Below are 18,253 nucleotides of genomic sequence, written 5' to 3'. Positions count from 1 at the left end.
CGATCTCCTTTTACATGCTTAACCAACATGGTGTTATCTCGCCGCGTGAGGCTGCGAGGTAGACGACACGCATGATCATTGGATGCTCAGCACCACGCCTGTATCAACCAGACCAGAGACCACCAAACGGTACTGGCTGGCTGAACAGGGCGTCGGCGTGCGCCCATGATTCAAGTGCGGTCTTCAGAGCCGGCCAGGACTCATCTGCTGAGTGTCGAGCTCGAGCAGAGCAATCTGCCAATATCCACTGCCCAAGAACCCAAAAAAAAGGTAGACAATGGCCATCACGAGCACGTGAACAAAAAGTGGCGCTCCAGTAATCAGTATCAGTCCGTCAGTATCCATCCAGTTCAGTTCCGATGGGCAAATGGCCGGTTAAAAAGCGCTGCTAGCTCCAACAGCAAGTGGATGCTCACACTGCCACACCGTGCTTGGTCAACCAGCCATCAGGCTTACCAGCCTAGTACATTACACCACCCCAACACAGTTTTGTGATGCGGGTACGTGAACGTGACGGACTGGCGGTCCTCGAACTTTCACATGGAGAGGAGACAACCGGGGCTCAGCCTACAGCCCTGCTCCCTCGTAGTTTTCGCGGTAGGCCAACACCACGGGCGCGCGGCTGGGCCACCCCCGACGCCGTGACCGGGCCGACGCTGCACTCCGGTGGCCCTCCGCGTCCGCGCCGTCCCACTCCCACGGCGCGGCTCTCCACCACGCGTCGCCGCCGCTCCACCCCGCATGTGCCGCGCACGCTAGCATCCCTGCAATCCTCAGCTCAGATCTGCGGCGCCCGCCCGCCCGCCCGCCCGGCGGCGCGTACGAGAGCGGTGGTATGGTACAGGCCGCGCTGTGGCGAACTGGCCCGCGCGTGATGCGATCTTGACTTGCTGTCGCCCTCCGCCGCACCCGCCGACCCGCGCGCCCGCCTGCCGTGCGCAGGCACGCATCGCGCCGCGCGGCCAACCACCCGAGCCGAGCTGTTCGATCTCTGTGCCCTTCCAGCGAGGAGTGGCCAGCGGGGGAGTACGGGCGGCGCCGGCGGCCCTCGGTGGGTCGGCGGCCGCTGCCGCCTCGCTGTCGCAGCCGCTGCGGCCACATGCGCCGGTGCACGCGCGCATGTGAGAGTGCAGGGTGTGCTAGCGTAGCAGCCGCCACCGGCCAGCCTCCGATCCATTCGGATGTGACGGGTTTGCCCTGTAACGAAGCGAGGGATCAAATCAAAGCCAGGGGCGCGTTCCTTGCTTCCGCACGCAACGTCAAGGCTGCAGCTAGCAGATGTTGCCTGTTGTTCGGCCAGGACCACCACACCCACACCACACCGAGGCCACGGTTGCGACGTCGTTGTTTCATCCCGATCGCACAAACGCTCGATGCCCCCCAATTGTAGAAACCAAACCAGGGCAAAAGCAAAGCGAGAAAAAAAAAGGCTGGATCATTGCAGGGTGTTTGCAGCGAGAGACACCCGACCTGCCTTCCTTCATTGAGGATTTAGGGTTTAAGATAAACCAAATCCAATCGACCTTTTTTTAGCATAGATGTGTTTAGGGGTTAACCGGTTAAGCTGAGTTTAGGAGCCTAGGAGTACACACGAAGACCTACTTGTTTCCAAGTGCGTTCATGCAATGGAGACTGGGCCCTGTAACCATCAGTGTGAGCTGGGGCACCAGCTAGTTTGGTCTTTGGTGTACTAGCCTGGAGGGGATCCGAGGCGGGAAAAAGGCTCGCGTCGCATTAGAGCAAGTATAATAAGGAGCTGTAAGCTAGCTGAATGCTGATGTGGAGGAGAGAGAAGAGGTGAGAGAGGAGAAGCGAGCTGTAAGCTTACAGCCGACTTGGGCACAGGAACCAAGAAACTTTGTGAGAATGACTTGTGGGCCATGTATTAATGATGAAGAGCTAACCATTGTACGAGTGGGTTAGAAAAAGGCTGAGAGAAACCTTGCAGCCCGCTTGCTAGCTGCGTTATTAAACTTGCTCTTAGAGCAAGCAGCCTGGGAGTAGGCTGAATGCTAAGGTGGAGGAGAGAGGTGAGGAGAGAGAAGAAGCAGGTTGTAAACTTACATCTCACTTAGATAGAAAAATCGAGAAACTTTGTGAGAGAGACAAGTAAATCTTGTATTGTTATTGAAGAGCTCACTAGTATATGGGTGAGATGAGAGGTAGGCTGCAAAGATACTTACAGAGCTAGCAGTCGGGTGTATTATCAGCCAGCTGCTTCTAGCTCGTAGCCGGGTCCCCAGCGTGAAATGCTCAAGGATCCTTGACGCGACAGATGCTATCAGTCCACCGTTTAATGCTTCCTACATGAGACGTATCGATGCGCACTGCCGTGCCAGTGGTTGTAGCTCTCACTCTGTTAGGTGTGTGCACGTCAAAAGGTGTTACCTCTTGGCTGCACCAAAGCTTTTTCATAAATGTTAGTACATGTCTTGATGGAATGCAAGGAAGATTAGCCTATCTGAACCCCAATGTCCATGTGTTTTCTTTTTTAACGTCGCTGAAGACATGGCCCCTCTATCCTAGCAATCTAGCATACAACTCTGAACAATTGAAAAGCTCAAGAAAATGAATAATTGGTGATGGATGGATGAAGAAAGGTTTGCTACAAAATCATAGCGTTGTCATGTGTCGTACTAGTCAAAGATTATCTACGAGAGAAGAATGGGGACAGCATTTGCCATTTAAATTGCAGTCCACCGATCCAATATAATCAGTGGAATAATGAATTCGGTAGTAGTTGGTACGCAATACTAAACCTTTTCCATCAGCATTAGATTGCCTGCTTAGATTGCGTGGGCCCATCGATATCGGACTACCTACACACATGCACCAAAAGTTCAAGCCAAGACGACAGCGATTGGCCGTTGGCATCACAAATCAGTCATTAGGGAGTACTAAGTAGTGACAGAACAAATGACATTCTCCATATGAAATCCAAAACTTGTATACGGGGGGACCCAAACCGAAAAGAGGGACATACAGGATAATGTACAAAAAAAACAGAGGAAAGCAGAATGATGGACGCATCACACATGGCATGCTTGTGTTTCAAGGCCACTGGAGCTGGATGTGTGCAGTTCAGCATATGCTTCAAAACCACTGTAGCATAAAGTGTTCGTGACTCGTGAGGCTTGGATTGCGTATGTGAAAGATGCATCCCTCCAAACGGGGGCAAAGCAGGCAAAAAGCACCGGATCACTGGCCAACCGCCATATGATGTGTGGTGGAAAGAGAGCCCCACTTTGCATTGCTCAGGCCACTAGCAGCTAACAATCATGTGAACTTATGCTTGTACCATGGCCTTCTGTTATCAGTTTAAACACAAAGAAACAACCGCACAGTAGTACACATCAACAAATAAGTGTTACCCAGAGTGTTTTTTTTCCTGCATCGCATGCATTTGCACAAGTACTGTACCACTGTTTCAGCGAGCATGAAATACCAGTAGGATCAGGATCACCACAATAAAATGCCCGTACACAGAACGCACGGGCTGTCAGAATGTAAAATGTCGGCGGTCAAGAGTCAAGGCCTGTCGGTAAAAGTGGATGGGCTGCTGAGACAGTCAGCCAGCAGGTCACATACGCCGCTTCCAGCCTCCAGTTCACTCACTGCTTTCCAGTTTAGGATTCCAAGCTTGTTCATGTTGCAAAGGCGCGGCCCCCGTCCCTGAGCAGCGACAGCCATGCATGCGCTGATGCGCGCGCGCGGCCTGGGAGTTCACAGTTGAGACTCCAGGCGCAGCGGTCGCGCAGCGCAGGCCACCGCCATCGCTTTTCCGGAAAAGATGGCGCGGCGCCCCGGGCCCTTGGTAACAGCCGTCGCCAAGGAATCCGATGCTGCTGGTGCTGGTCACCGGTTGGGCTTGCCGGGTTGGCGAGGTGCACCAGACAACCACGCACCGAGACACCCCAAGGACGAATCGGTGGATGCGTGGGCGCCAAACCGCCCAACTGCCAGCCGCGACCGGAGCCGGCCAATGGCGCGGCACTGGCACGGCACCGTCGGCACAGCCAGATGGGCGCATGGACCGACCGGAGACGTAGCTTGAAGGGTCGGACACCGTTCTGTGGCGTCCGGCTGAGATAGCTGATGCCTCCTGTTCCAAATCCCGTGGCGGTGCGCCGTGGCCGATGGCTGAAGCAAGCGTGCGGCGTGCCTTGGGAGCTTTGCCGGAGTAGCACTACAAAGCCAAGTCACCATCGCGGGCTAGCTAAACCCCAACCGCCAAAGCGCCCGGCTCTTTAGCTCGAGGCTTCGCGACCAAGGCTAGCCACCCAGGCCGCGTTGCCGACGGCCGGAGGCGGGGCCATGCGTATGCGGCTAGCTGCGCGCAACCTGTGGACGTCGCCGCGGCAGCGGGTGCGCGCGCGCTTTTCGCCTCCAATCAGTCACGAATCGATGTGATTTCGTGGGTTTGGGGATGGAGACCGCAGGCCGTGATGGTATCTCGGCTGCATGCTCGCAGGATCGCGCCGCGCCGCCCGGCTGGCGGGCTAGTACGGTGTACGGGGTACGTAACGGGGAGGTGTCCTTTCAGGGCTGTCAGCTACTGATCGATGATGCTAGTGGTGTCAGGCAGCTATCGCCATGCCATGCATGATGATTCATCGGTCGAAATCGATGGGACGTTGCTTTCGGGGTGGGGTTTGTGCCCAGCGAGTTGGGGCGTCGTTCCTGTGAGGGCCGTTTTGACCTGACCTATCAAATGGGTCCCTTGTCTAGCATGTTTGAAGCATACCTTTTTCTTTGACAAATTAGCACTGTTCTTAGACGACGCTGAATGCTCAAACCCCACTCCCATCTACAACTATCGTGCACTTACTAGTGACAGTCTCGGTCATTACTCTGCGGTCTGTAGACTCGGCACCCTCTGAGTCTGAAGTCTGAACCGCTATCAGGTCCGAGTCTGACAAAAACAAGTTCATCTATCATCTTGAACCTTTTTTCCCTTTCTGGTCACGATAAATTTTTAGTGGGAGAGGATATTTGAGCCACATGTGCGTCACCGGGATCGCGCGGCCCAGTAGCGAAACTGGGCCTTGAGCGAGACTTTTCCGAAGACCTGGACTTGGACCTTTGGGCTTCTACTGGGCCGCATGTGTACCAGTTTTTCTATTGGTACTGATTTTACGAGAGAAGTGATTCCGTGGCTAAAAATGATTCTTTTTTATTCTCTAACTTAAACTCTTAAAATTAGGATGAAAAATCACTTCACATAATCACGAGAAATTACTTTTTTCAGCTTCCGGTCTCTTAGTTCATTTCAGAGAATCACTTCACAGAATCAGTGGAGAATCACCTCTCTTTAAAAAAACTGCAGAACTCCTACTGGAATCAGCAAAGAATCAAATCAGCAAAGAATCAGCTCTGAGAGATCTACCAAACGCACCTTAAATTAGAACTAACGGTCTTGTCTTTAGTCCCGATTATTGCACCCAAGACTAATGACATAGAAGGCATCCGGAGTGTATGAAATATGGGGGTCTTAAGCCTCTTATGGTCGGCCTTATACATAGCGGGCTCGGTCTTGAGAGGGGTTCTAAGAGAAAAAGGTTGAGGACCGGCCTCAAGCTTAAGAGCCGGCTACAAGGAATAAAAAATTCAGCGGAAGGACGGCGCGGCCCCGCAGCGGCTCTCACGCGAGAAGAACAGATAGCATTGCGAGGTGGGAAGAGGAGCTGCGGCGTTTTTTCTCTTTTTTTAATTCGAGAACGTGGGTCCCATCTTAAGACCCACACCTTATACACAAGCGGGGAAGACCTATCACGCGTGGGACCCACCTTTATACACTCCGGATGCCCTTAGTCCCTAGTCCCGGTATCTACTACGGAGTACTGTTTTATTACTGAAGATGAAGGTTCAACGACAGTATTACTTAGGGTCTGTTTGGATACATACTCATAATTTTTAGGACTTCACTTTTAGTCCACTTTTAGGACTTGTGCATCCAAACATATGTTATAAAAGTGCATTCATAATGTTTAGGAGTGTTGTTTTCCTTAGGAGGACCAAACCATCATAATGGGTCATTTTTCTCCTAAAAGTGGTCCCCAACCCATCCTTTACCCATGTTGCCCATCCCCTTCTCTCTCCACGGCGCTAGAAACAGAGCAGGGGTGGAGTAATTAGGGGTACAAAAGTTATTTTCCCTCTAACATCCTAAAGATTATGATTCAATCCAAACAACCCACTCATAAATTTTAAGACTACCAATTTCTAGCTTCTAAATTTTATGAGTGTCCTAAAGTTTATGAGGGTGTATCCAATACCCAGTTGCAACATTGCGCCAAAGTCAAAATCACTTGACGACTGACGAGTAACCTAATCATCCGCCGTGTTTACCTGTCTGCACGTTCAACGCCCATGAACAGCCCGCGGATTGGTCGATCCCTTAAACAACGTCGCGCCGTGTTCCAGGCTTCCAGCTAATCAATGCGTGATAGGAGTAGCTTCCCAGAGCAACCAACGCAGCTTCCTAGCTGTAGCAAGTTAGCAACTAACCTTACCTTCGACGAAGTGCTTCCTTCCTAATCTAACAAACTCCCAATTTTTCATCACTACCCGTCTCGACGACAGCATTCGACGAGAAATACAGCATAAAGCGCAATATTACCTCGCCGAATAAAAAAAATTCGCCTTTTACCATTTCGAATCCGGATTTGAATTTGCTGCACTGATGATGTAGCCGCCTTTGTAGCACGGTCTGTTGGAGTGCTGGTGTTTTTGAACGAGAAAGAAAAGAGAGGAGGAGAACGAGCAGTCCGTCCATGCCCGCATCAGATGCTTCGCGCATCGCCCCGCTGCCATTCCGTGCAACACGTTCCCTGGCCAGTCAGCACAACGTACCCACGGAACATCCAGTCCAGCACCCATCGGGAGGACAGAGTTGACCACGCGTGGCCTCCCACTCCCGCAGCGTAAATGCCTCCGGCCCTCTATTTTAAGCATGCAGTCCCGAGCCCGACTTGACTTCGCCGGCCTCCTCTCCCTTCCCGTAAAATCCCATCTCCTCTATCTCACTGCCCCTCTCTCTCTCTATCTCTAGCTAGTCTCCATCCCCATCATCAATGCAAGCACATCCTCCCGCGAAGTCACAGGCGGCGACGGCGGCGGCGGCCGTGACCGCGCCGACCCCGCCGCGGCCGGGGAAGGCGGAGAAGGCCGCGAAGGCGGGGAGGCCGACGACGCTGCTGGACGTGGAGGAGGTGGAGTGGATCACGCGGGAGCTGGAGCGGCTGCTGGCGCGGGAGCAGAGCGGCGGCGACGCGGGCGCGGACGGGCGCCACCGCTGCCGGAAGAGGGCCAAGCTGAGCCCCGCGCCGAAGAAGGGGGGGTTCCTCGCCGACCTCCTCGGGAGGTACGCCGTCTCCATATGCAGCGGGGACGACACCGTAGGCAGCTCCGCCGCCGCAGCAGCCGGAATCGGCAGACGAGGGCGCCGGCGAGGCGGCTGGGGGAGCTTCCGGGAGGTGGAGAAGGTATAAATCGCCATTAAGTGTCCGGTATTGGCGGTTTGGCACGGAGGCGTCAGTCTCGTTCTCCCGTGATCACAATTGATCTTCCGATGAACTCGCCCTTCTGTAAATTACCGCGTGGTTAGTCGAGTTCGTTTGTAATGGCTCGATGATGATAGCGCTTACAGAAATTAAGCTAAGTACTCATCATATACTAGTTCTATACTCTCATGCTGAAGCTGTGTATTGGTAGTTTGGTTTTGAATCGAAGAAGTTCGCAGTTCTAGCACCGTATCTTTGCTGGTTCAATGATGAACAATAGCAGTAGCAGAGATCTTTATCAAAAAAGAAAAAAAAAAGCAGTAGCAGAGATCAATGTGAACGTGTCGCATTCAAAGTTGCATCGTTCAAAGCTTCCGCAGCAGTAAATTTCTTCCATGAGCTATGATACGTCGGGCTGCAAAAATCATGGCTGCCAAGTTCCCCAGAAGCGCAACTGAATGCTGCAGTTAATTTGTCGCTCTGAATTCCGATCATGTTTTAATACATCAAGGACAGATCGATCTGAATGTACAAATGTGCTACGCGTCTCTTCTTCTTAAGAAGAAACATGAAGGGATTTCGGCTAGCGGGCTACAGCCCGAGCTGCATCAAGGCCCAGCCCAATCAGCAACAAGCTCGGATCATTGAACCCGGCCCAAAATATGCAGAAGCGAAGCAATTGGAAGCGTAGAGGAGCGGGGAGAGTGCGAGACTCGTGGTGCGAAGTGGAGCTGACAGCTGAGACCAAGAGAGAGAGAGAGACCGAGAGAGGAGTGGTCACCCACCCAAATGGAGGCGGCCGCCTCGTCGCCGTCGCCGGAGCAGCCGCTGCTCCGGGCCCCTTCCCCGCCGCCAAATCCCCGCGCCGGCGCCGGCGCCAGCTCCGGTAGCCCGGCCTCCCCTTCTCCCTCCGCGGCGAGGCCAAGCCGCCTCGCGGCGCTCATCGGGCGCGCGGCGGGGCGGCGCGGGCCCTCGATGCTGGTGCGCGAGACGGCGGCGCTGCAGCTGCAGCGGAGGCGCGCGGACTGGGCGCACTCCCGCCCCGTCGTCGCGCTCGATATCGCCTGGAACGTTGCCTTCGCCGCCGCCGCGGCCGCCGTGCTCGCGTCCTCGACCGAGGAGAGCCCCGTCAAGCCGCTCCGCCTGTGGCTCGTCGGGTACGCCGCGCAGTGCCTGGTGCACGTCGGGATCGTCTGCGCCGACACCGGCCGGGGGCCAGCGCGCGCGCGGGGCTCCGCCTCCGACATCGAGTCCGCGGGCGCAGGGACGGACAGCTCCGACACCGACGGCGAAGATGACGAAGAGGCGGAAGAGAGGAGCAGGTGAAGCACTATTTAAATCTCAGCATCTATCGTGTTTCGTGATGTGCTTGTATTAGGATTAGGGTTTGTGCAATGAACTCTAAATCATGCTTGCTTAAGAGCCCGTTTGGTTACTTTTGCTTATTTTAGCACCCGTCACATCGAATGTTTAGATACTAATTACGAGTATTAAACGTAGATTATTTACGAAACCCATTACATAAGTGGTGGCTAAACGGCGAGACGAATCTATTAAGCTTAATTAGTCCATGATTTGACAATGTATTGATACAGTAAACATTTGCTAATGATGGATTAATTAGGCTTAATAGATTCGTCTCGCCGTTTAGCCTCCATCTGTGTAATGGGTTTTGTAAATAGTCTACGTTTAATACTCCTAGTTAGTATCTAAACATTCGATGTGACAGGTGCTAAAAATAAGCAAAGGGAACCAAACACCCCCTTAGTGTATGTGTTGACTTTTTAACTGCTCTTATCTTACTCCTGCAGTTATACAAGTCGTTGTGAGTCGATGAACACGATGGTATCGTTTCTGTGGTGGATCATTGGATTCTACTGGATAGTGTCAGGCGGAGAGGTGCTCGAGCTCGGCGCCCCACGTCTGTATTGGTACGTCAGCTTCGTTTTGATTGCGATCTAGAATTATAACATGTAACTAGTTTCCAAGGTTTGAATGCAGAGTGTCATGCTTGTATTTAGTCGATTTGGAATATGCAAAGTACAATGGTACATCTTATTGAGGAGCTCTAAAACTGTTTGAATGCTTTTCCCAGTTGATGCATGCATCTGTTTACTCCATAAGGTGTGAGTTGTTCTACTTGCCATTCTTAAATCCTAACTGACAGAATTACCTGCTTTGCTATTGATTTTGCAGGTTAACTGTTGTGTTTCTAGCCTTTGATGTGTTTTTTGCTGTGTTTTGTGTTGTTGTGGCCTTCTTTATTGGGATTGCACTGTGTTGCTGCTTGCCTTGTGTCATTGCAATTCTGTATGCTCTGGCTGGCCAGGTAACAATGAATTATGAGCTCAAGAAAGTAGTTACTTCTGTACTGCTTTCCTTTGTTACCACAGTCCTTACTTCCTTTCCCCCTAAATATGTAGGAGGGTGCATCAGATGCAGATATAAGTGTTCTTCCCAGATATAGATATTCTGATCCAAGCGAGAACGGAGAGAAAGGGACAGATGAGGGAGTGATGATCCCTATCCTAAATAATAGTGGAACATCGACAAGTGAGCGTATTCTTCTTCGCGAGGATGCTGTAAGGATTTTGTTCCATGTTATATCTAAGTTCTTTCAGCGACTTCCCCCTTTTTTCCGTATGAAGTTCTTTTTGCACTATGTTATGGTATTTCTAACCATTTTAAGGCATGCACCAAAATTTTCCAAAAAAAAAACATAACATTTATCTTGGCGCTTTGCAAGGCATTATTGCGTTACAAATTTTCAGTTACTTCCCCTATGTCATATATGCATTGGCATGTCAGTATGAAATTTCCGACAGTATTGTCTTTTTTTTCCACCAGTTCTTTGGTTGATAGAAACAGATCAAGCAATGCTTCTGTTGCAATACTAGTATCTTTCTTCATTTCCAACGTGATGATTTTCTGACTCTTGTTCTTTCAGGAATGTTGTATCTGCCTCTCATCATACGAAGATGGAGCAGAGTTATCTGCTCTCCCCTGCAACCATCACTTCCATTGGACATGTATTACCAAATGGCTACGTATGCATGCAACATGTCCACTTTGCAAGTACAACATTCTCAAAGGCAGTGATAGTGCATAACAGACTTATGCTGACATAACTTCTACACCCCAGAGCCTGTGTGCATCAACATCCGACTCGTGAAGAATGCGAGTGAAGCTTCTGCAATGTCTTAGTGATTCTGATCTGGTTGTATGCTGATTTTTAAGATCAGTTGTTTTTAAGTGACAATGATGTGTGTTTTCCTGATTAGGATGTGGTGACAACCTGTAAATGAATGAAACCTAACTTACAGTTGGCTTTGCTAATATCACCTGTAAATATCTTTTGAGTTGTGCTGCTTTTTTGCATACGGTTTGGTAATAAATTCACAATTTACAAACTTATTTGGTTGAAGTTGCTGGATTTTTTCTTTCTCTGCCTAGCAGCCAGAACTAACGGTTCATTGTGATGGATTGTCATATTCAGAATGATGCAGCGGGTACAATCTAAAAGGTCTTTTTTCTTGATTCTTTTCTGCCTTACCTAACATGATTGATGAATTCAGAGAACAAGCTCAATATATAAATAAATAAAAAATTCTGGATCACCGCATAATTCATGACCATCACGCAACGATCGGCCAAAAGAGTGCCCTGTTCAATTAAATTCAATTTCTCTTGAACTTCAGCATGGGTCTCATTCCAATGACGAAATTACTTGAATCTGATGCTGGTAATTCTGATCGCGGAATCTCATGTGGTACCATTTAGGAACATACAAAACGAGAACTATATCAGCACCGGATGGCACCACAACATTTCATTTGGTAAATATTTTTAAAAAAAAACTGAAATACTATTAAGCAGTTGATCTAATCATCTACAACATAGACACAATCACACAGATGCTCACGTCTAAAAGGAATATATACATGTGCTCAGAAAACGTCAGCAAACCAGTATGAAACCCAGAACTTTATAAGCAATATTGATGAAAATGTACTTCTCATTCTCATTCCTATATAGCCGGAGATGATTACCCTTTCTTAGAAGTTAGAACAATTACAATACAACATACAACAAGTCACTGAAGTTAGTGATAAACAACACTAAAAACTACCAGTCCTGTTACAGCAAACACAGTATCTACGTCTAAGATGTGTATCCACAGTGACAACGACAGCATTCTCACTTATCGTAACTCTAGTGCATTCTATTGTCCTTATATCAAGTAGTCGTCTCCATAGACCTTGAAAAATGCTTCGTACACATGGGAATTCCTCTCTCTGATCAAAGTGCAAACATTGTGAGCATCCCGCCATCGTCTGCACTTGAAATACATATGAACAAGCAAAGTTTGCAATACAACATTCATTTCAGAGCCTGTCTTGATGAGACGAGCATGTATCTGCCTTCCATACTGCAGAAGTCCTTGGAACCGGCACAGGTTTAAAAGCCCCGCCAAAGTATAATGATCAGGCCTAACATAGGCAAGCTCCATTTGACGGTAAATGTTTATAGTCGCCACTGGTTGTCCATCATCCACATAACCTGAAAGCAATGTGTTCCATGATATCAAGTTCCTCTCATTCATCCTGAGAAACAGTAACTGGGAGATTTCAATGCAGCCACATTTCGCATACATGTCGATAAGTTCAGTTTCCAGTACGACATTCATCTGGTTGATGACCTTAATGGCATGGCAATGAATTTGCCTTCCATATTCTTTATACCTTCTATCACCACAGAGCCTCAGAAGGTTTGCAAAGGTATGTTGGTTAGGCTTTATATTTGCCGACTCCATTTGTCTGAAAGTATCAAGTGCAGAGTCAACCAGCCCATTTTCAACATACCCAGATAAGAGCGCATCCCATGATACATAGTTCCTCTCATCCATCCTGTCAAATACCAAGCGAGCAACTCCCATGTTGCCGCATTTACCATACATGTCAACAAGTGCAGTGCCGCGGATGACATCAGTATCCAATGCTCTTCTAATCAAATAACCATGGAATGCACGGCCACTATATATGTCACCCAAGTGGGCACATGCTGCAACTCCACTGCCAAGGGTGAAACGATCAATAGTGAAACCAGACTCTTGCATTTGAATAATCATGTCTAGCGCCTCTTCGAAAAATCCAAGACGAACATAGCTTGAGATGATTGTATTCCAACTCACTTGATCCCTGCCAATCATTGTGTCAAATACCCTGCTGCAACTCTCCATGCTGCCACACTTCCTGTACATGTCAATGATGCAGTTCCACACGGTGGAGTTCATTCCAAACCCGAGGACAGCTCCCATTGCGTGCATCTGCTTCCCACGGACAAGACACCCCAATGCACCGGATGCCTGGATAGCCATTACAAGAACGGAAACATTCGGAAGCACGCCCGAATGCTGCATGGCCATGAATGCACCCCAGGCTTCTTCCCACCGAGAAGAACGGGCATAGCCACCAATGATCACACTCCAAGAGACCACATTGGGCTCACTTATATACTCGAACACTTTCCTTGCATCTTCCAACAATCCAAAATCAACGTACGTATCGGCCAACGCAGTGCCAACGACCACATGCTGGCACAACGAGCACTTGATGACCAGGCCGTGCACGGCTCGGAGCATCCTGCTATCCCGGAGGCCGAAGCAACCTCTGAACACGCTCGGGAGCACGAACCTGCTCACGGGAACCCCCTCCCTCCGCATCCTACGGAAGTGCTCGACGACCTCCGCGTTCCTGCCGGCATGCGCCAGCGCCACGACCGCCGCGCTCCTGCTCTTCTCGCCGCCCTTGGGCGCTCCGCCACGATCCTGCTCTTGCACACCCCTGCCCTTCGTCCGAGGCCTTTCGTCAAGCAGGTTGGCCGCGCTCGGAACCGTCGCGACGCTCCTCTCAGGCATTCTGTCGAACAGGTTACGGGGGTTCGCCGGGCCGGGGTTCTGCTCGGTTCTTGGACTGGGCCGCACGAGGAGATCTCGCTGCAAGGTGGTCGTGGAGGAGGCGACGCACCGGAGGATGTGGCGGCGCCGGCGCCGGCGGCCGAGGCTCCATTTGAGGCGGGTGGGTTGGTGGGAGGCGGGATTGGGATCGGCGCGAGGGGGAGGGAGCCCCGGAGGATAAGGGCGCAGGAGGCAAGCGGCCATATCTGGTTGCTGTTTGGCTCAAAAGAGCACCAGTGAACCCGCGAGTCTCGAGTTATTTATTTAAGGGACCCTATGAAACGAGGCGCCCTCGGCGCTCAATCAAGTTATCCACGTCAGTAATTTATTTTTTTACCGTCCATTCTCAGATTTACGGTGCTCGATTAGCTGAGGCCTCTAACCTATCAGCACGTGCCCAGGTAAACATGATCACTCTAATACTTAATGGCACCTATATCTCTTTATTATACAGCTAACTCCACTTATTACTAATCATTTGTAGTCACCATACTTGCAACACTCCAGTAGGTGCAGCTCTTCATTCTCAGGTACTGTACATCAGCATAAGTCCCCAAGTACACAAGCCATGTCTCTTGGGAGAAAGGTCTAATTTTGGTGCCTGACCACAGACCTAAAACAGCTACAACAAATATATACATGGACCATCTGTATTCTCACAATTGCCTCTTCTTAATGTTACATGCAGCTACAACAATTGCAGTTACTGTTACTCCCTACAGGGCATAGATTTTCTTGTCATGATCAGAGAAGGCTTCCAGATCTGAAAGCCCCTCATGGAGTGACCAGGAGAAGGACTTGCTGCCACTAGCCCTCTTGATGCGACGCTGTCTGTCATCGCCAAACTTGAATCGTGGACGCAACAACAGATAGGCTAGGAACAGGAGGGTTCCGATCATGATCGGACCTCCGATGGCTGATATGGTGAAGGCCATCCAGGCATGTTGTGGGCCAACTACAACATAGGCTAGTGAGATGAAAGCCGCCCCTGTGCTAAGGCACGCGGTCCACATGAGCTTATTTACAATCTTGATAACTTGCTTCTGGGCGCCAGTTTCCCAGGCGACCAAGGTGATCTGCACGACGACCACCGCGAGGGAAATGAAAAGGGCGGTGGCATTCAGAAGACAGAAGACACGGAAACCAGTGAGTTTGGCTATATGGGCCTCACCGATGTCTCCCCCATCATTCACATCCTGGAAGTATTGACCTGGCAGATTGAATATGGCAACAAACGCAATGGAGGCAATCAGGGTTGCTACCATGGTAACTGAATTGATGGTGTTCTGAATAGCTTCTCTGTGTAGTTTCTGCAACTCTTTGCGAATCCCCGTCACTCGTTTATTGGTCTTAGCGTTCTCACTAAGCTGCGCCTGAACATTGTGCTTGATATCACTCACAGTTCTCCTTAGTTCTGATGCCTCATCAATTTTCCCCACATTTCTTGCATTCTTTGCACCAGCCTCTGTCAGCCACTCTATTATTTCCGTTTTAGACTCACCATAAGGAACTTTGTCAGCCAAATCCATAGCTGTTTCATTTTGACTATTGACAGCATTGACTTCAAGTGTCTCATAGCTAAGCAGAAGTTGTACCATCTGAAAATAATAGTGACTGATAAGATAAGATGAACATGGAAAATCAACATGAAGCATGCTTGGAAACAACTATGAACCATTCCCACTAGTAACATAAACTCATATCTGTACAACGTGGTCCTCACTTCGCATCTGTTTGTTGTACTCAATATTAGCTTATCTAGAGAATCTTGAGAGCACTAATTTCTGTCTCCACAGTAGCTTATCTAGTCTAGCAGTCTAGCTGCCATACGGAGTTAAAACTTTAAAACTCCACAAAATAGAAAAGTGTCATTCCGCAAGTTTTTTGGATGCATACTTCAGTCTTCCTTTATCAGTTGTGCTTCATTTAGTTCTACGTGGAGTGGCGGCTGGACTGCAAGAATATTGCAGTGAGAAGTCGGCCACACTTCCACTATAGTGATACCATAATATTAACATCCGGATATATTCTTGGAACTTTGCAACGGCTTAGTAATACTGACAAGTCAGCACTCAGCAGCAGCAACAGCAACTAATGTCTTTACAGTATTCAATATAAGATGATTTTGTGTTCTTTAGATATATCATATATGGTTCGCATCTTCCTTAGATGCTCTGTTCCACTAAGAAACCACCAATGGCTAACATGTGACATGTTTTTCATGCTGAGAAAATTTAGCTGCTGGGGATACATACTGAAAAAAGAGCACCTAACAGAAATAACAGTGCTATAGCTCCCGGTGCATCCTGTGGTCAACTAAAAATAGAAATAGCAAACTATTTCTATATGAGCCTAGAGAAGAACCATACCTGAGGCCTCCATTTTCGTGTAGCTATTTGCAAAGCTGTATTTCCCTTCTTGTCACGCACATTGAGGATGGAAACATCAGCCATCAGTAACTCTTCCACTACATCTGTATTTTTACCTTTCACAGCCATGTGAAGTGCAGTTTGCCCCTTCCTATCCCTTATTGGAACGATACCTGGATCCCTCTCTATGAGCGCTTTGACAATGCGATGGTATCCGATTCTTGCAGCAGTATGCAGTGACGTCTTCCCATTTTTCCGCACAATCCTTATGCAGCTATCATCAGTGTCCAGTATAGCATTTACCACATCCAAGTGGTCCTTGACCGCGGCGGAGTAAAGGGGGCTGGTCTTGGAAGAGTCGCAGACTGAACAAAGCTCCGGCCACCGCCCCAGGAACTCTTTCACAACCCCTGTTTCCATTTTTGAAGTCATCTATAAGTTATATACTTATATAGGATAGTGAAGTGGGTACATGTACATTTCATATGAATATGAGCCATCATATATCAAAGTCCCAATTCATAATTGACTTCTGTAATTCTGGATATCATATAATTCATCGTTAAAATGTTAAAGATCAGCAGCTTCAACAGGATTGACTTGGCAGTAGTAGCTGACAACTTAAGACACCCAGAAATGATAGAACTGTCAGCAGATTTGGAATCGCCCGCAAAAGTACCGCAAATGAATCGCGCTGACTTTAATTCTCAATTCACTAGAAGCAAGACATCGATCGGCCCCTGGAACTACCAAAAGGGATCGAAAGGGACAGGGGGGAGCTCACCGGTGTGCCCCTGCTTAGCGGCGACGTGGAAGGCGTCGAGGTCGATGCGGGAGCGGACGGTGGCGGCCTCGAGGTCGTAGAGCGGGAGGAGGAGGCGGACGACCTCCTCGCTCCCGGCCTCCGCGGCGACGTAGAGCGCGGTCTCCCCGGCGTCCGTCTGCGCGGCGGCGAGCGCGGCCAGGGAGGTGCCCGAGGCCTCGGCGTCGGCCAGGAGCGCGCGGACGGCGGCCGCGTCGGCGGATCGTACCGCCGCGAAGAGCGCCTGGTGGGAGAGCGGCGGGAGATCCATCGGGCTCCGGCTCCGGCGGCCGCGTGGGCGTTGCCGCCGCTGTCACTCTGGTGCCTGATGCCCTGATTGATTGGTGGTGCGGTGGACTGGTGGTGTGGACTCGGTTTGCTTTGCTGGGTGCTCTGGGCTCTGCCTCCTATTCCTTTTCTTTCTCCGTGGGATTATCACCAAGTGGGGCAGAAAGCCGAAAGCGAGAGGAGCGGCAGGGGCCAAGAGCAGTCGGGCGAGGAGGCTTTTGGATGGAGATGCCCACCAGTCCACCAGACACACCTACGGCAAACACTTTTGATGCACATTTTGTTGCAGGGAGAACGAACTGGTAAATTGTAACCCTTATTTTGTTCTTGCAGTTTATGCAAAAGATTCATGGCACCAACGCTGGGGATTGTGTTGGAGCTCACGATGTGGCTAGAAGAAGTGAATTTTGTCACTAGGTGTAGGTTAAGCGAAAACCGGTGACACAAACGAGCAATCCCATGCCCTTGAGGAGAAATGAGGAATTGACAAGTCTTTGTTATGCTGTTATTCGGATGCGTTTAGTTTTTCGTTAGACGACGGAGATAGTCAAAGGTTCCAGTTGCGAGTTGTTCTCCAATTGAGAAAGTGAAAAGAACAGATGCAGCGTCAAGTGGTGCTGCCGCCAATGTGCCTCGCTAGCCATCGGGAAAGAAAGGGTTCTTTGCACTTCACCCGCGTCCGAGAAATTTCATTACTTGGGTCCCAATTTGCAAACCTTTCACACACGCGAGTTAACAACACTACTGTTGATGAAGCAGCACAGCTCAAGGGGGCAAACTGTTCAACTGTCTGAAGAAACACATAAATTGGTTACATACTTAAAAAGAGCGTCTAACAGAACAATGCTATTGCTCTTGATGCATCCTACAGACAACTAAAAATAGAAAAGCTAACCATCTCTAAATGACCAGGGAACACACTTGAGAAACACATAAACTGATGTATTTTCCTTCTTGTCACGCACATTGAGATTGAGGAAGGAAACATCAGCCAAAAGTTCTTCCACTGCTCCTACATCTGGATTTTTCCCTTTCACAGCAGCCATGTGAAGCGCAGTTTGTCCCTGCAATGATGCCTAAATCCCTCTTTATAAGTATGGTATCCAGCATAGGATTTACCACGTCCAAGTGGATCACTGGCACCAGCGGGGCAAAAGGTGCTAGTGTTGGAAGAGTCGCAGACTAAGCAAAGCTCCAGCCACCGCCCTGAGAAATCTTTCACATCCCCTGTTACCAAGTCATCTAAAAGTTATTCTTTGATTAAGTGTAGAAAGGGACAAAAACAGACTAGCTACATTTCATCATATATCAAAAATCCAAGTGAATCACTGACTTT

The 18,253-nt window shown here is 49.6% G+C and overlaps 3 protein-coding genes across 3 annotated transcripts; 1 reads left to right on the top strand and 2 right to left on the bottom strand.

Moving 5' to 3' along the window:
* Positions 1-8,211: 8,211 nt before the first annotated feature.
* LOC101773557 (E3 ubiquitin protein ligase RIE1) lies at positions 8,212-10,916 on the top strand. The gene is made up of 5 exons (XM_004953788.2): positions 8,212-8,824; positions 9,314-9,433; positions 9,699-9,831; positions 9,926-10,084; positions 10,450-10,916. The coding sequence occupies exons 1-5, from the start codon at positions 8,292-8,294 to the stop codon at positions 10,609-10,611; spliced, it is 1,107 nt and encodes a 368-aa protein (XP_004953845.1). The 5' UTR covers positions 8,212-8,291; the 3' UTR covers positions 10,612-10,916.
* Positions 10,917-11,733: 817 nt separating this feature from the next.
* On the bottom strand, positions 11,734-13,662 carry LOC101773151 (putative pentatricopeptide repeat-containing protein At1g69350, mitochondrial). The gene has a single exon (XM_004953787.3). The coding sequence runs from the start codon at positions 13,660-13,662 to the stop codon at positions 11,734-11,736; it is 1,929 nt and encodes a 642-aa protein (XP_004953844.1).
* A 286-nt stretch (positions 13,663-13,948) lies between these two features.
* Positions 13,949-17,040, bottom strand: LOC101772741 (ankyrin repeat-containing protein At2g01680). The gene is made up of 3 exons (XM_004953786.4): positions 16,612-17,040; positions 15,828-16,237; positions 13,949-15,056 (listed from the first exon to the last, which is right to left on the bottom strand). Exons 1-3 carry the CDS (start codon positions 16,898-16,900, stop codon positions 14,175-14,177), a joined length of 1,581 nt encoding a protein of 526 aa, XP_004953843.1. The 5' UTR covers positions 16,901-17,040; the 3' UTR covers positions 13,949-14,174.
* Positions 17,041-18,253: the final 1,213 nt, after the last annotated feature.

Source organism: Setaria italica, chromosome I, assembly GCF_000263155.2.
Source record: "Setaria italica strain Yugu1 chromosome I, Setaria_italica_v2.0, whole genome shotgun sequence".
Lineage (NCBI taxonomy): Eukaryota > Viridiplantae > Streptophyta > Magnoliopsida > Poales > Poaceae > Setaria > Setaria italica.
Note: the sequence above shows the minus strand (reverse complement) of the source record. Positions and strands in the feature narration are given on the sequence as shown.

Coding starts and splice junctions, on each gene's coding strand:
- LOC101773557 (XM_004953788.2), top strand. CDS start 8,292: ATGGAGGCGGCCGCCTCGTCGCCGTCGCCGGAGCAGCCGCTGCTCCGG. Junction 9,832..9,925: donor TGTATGCTCTGGCTGGCCAG/GTAACAATGAAT, acceptor CTAAATATGTAG/GAGGGTGCATCAGATGCAGA. Junction 10,085..10,449: donor TTCTTCTTCGCGAGGATGCT/GTAAGGATTTTG, acceptor TTGTTCTTTCAG/GAATGTTGTATCTGCCTCTC.
- LOC101773151 (XM_004953787.3), bottom strand. CDS start 13,662: ATGGCCGCTTGCCTCCTGCGCCCTTATCCTCCGGGGCTCCCTCCCCCT.
- LOC101772741 (XM_004953786.4), bottom strand. CDS start 16,900: ATGGATCTCCCGCCGCTCTCCCACCAGGCGCTCTTCGCGGCGGTACGA. Junction 16,238..16,611: donor CGCTAAGCAGGGGCACACCG/GTGAGCTCCCCC, acceptor AAATGGAAACAG/GGGTTGTGAAAGAGTTCCTG. Junction 15,057..15,827: donor CACGAAAATGGAGGCCTCAG/GTATGGTTCTTC, acceptor TATTATTTTCAG/ATGGTACAACTTCTGCTTAG.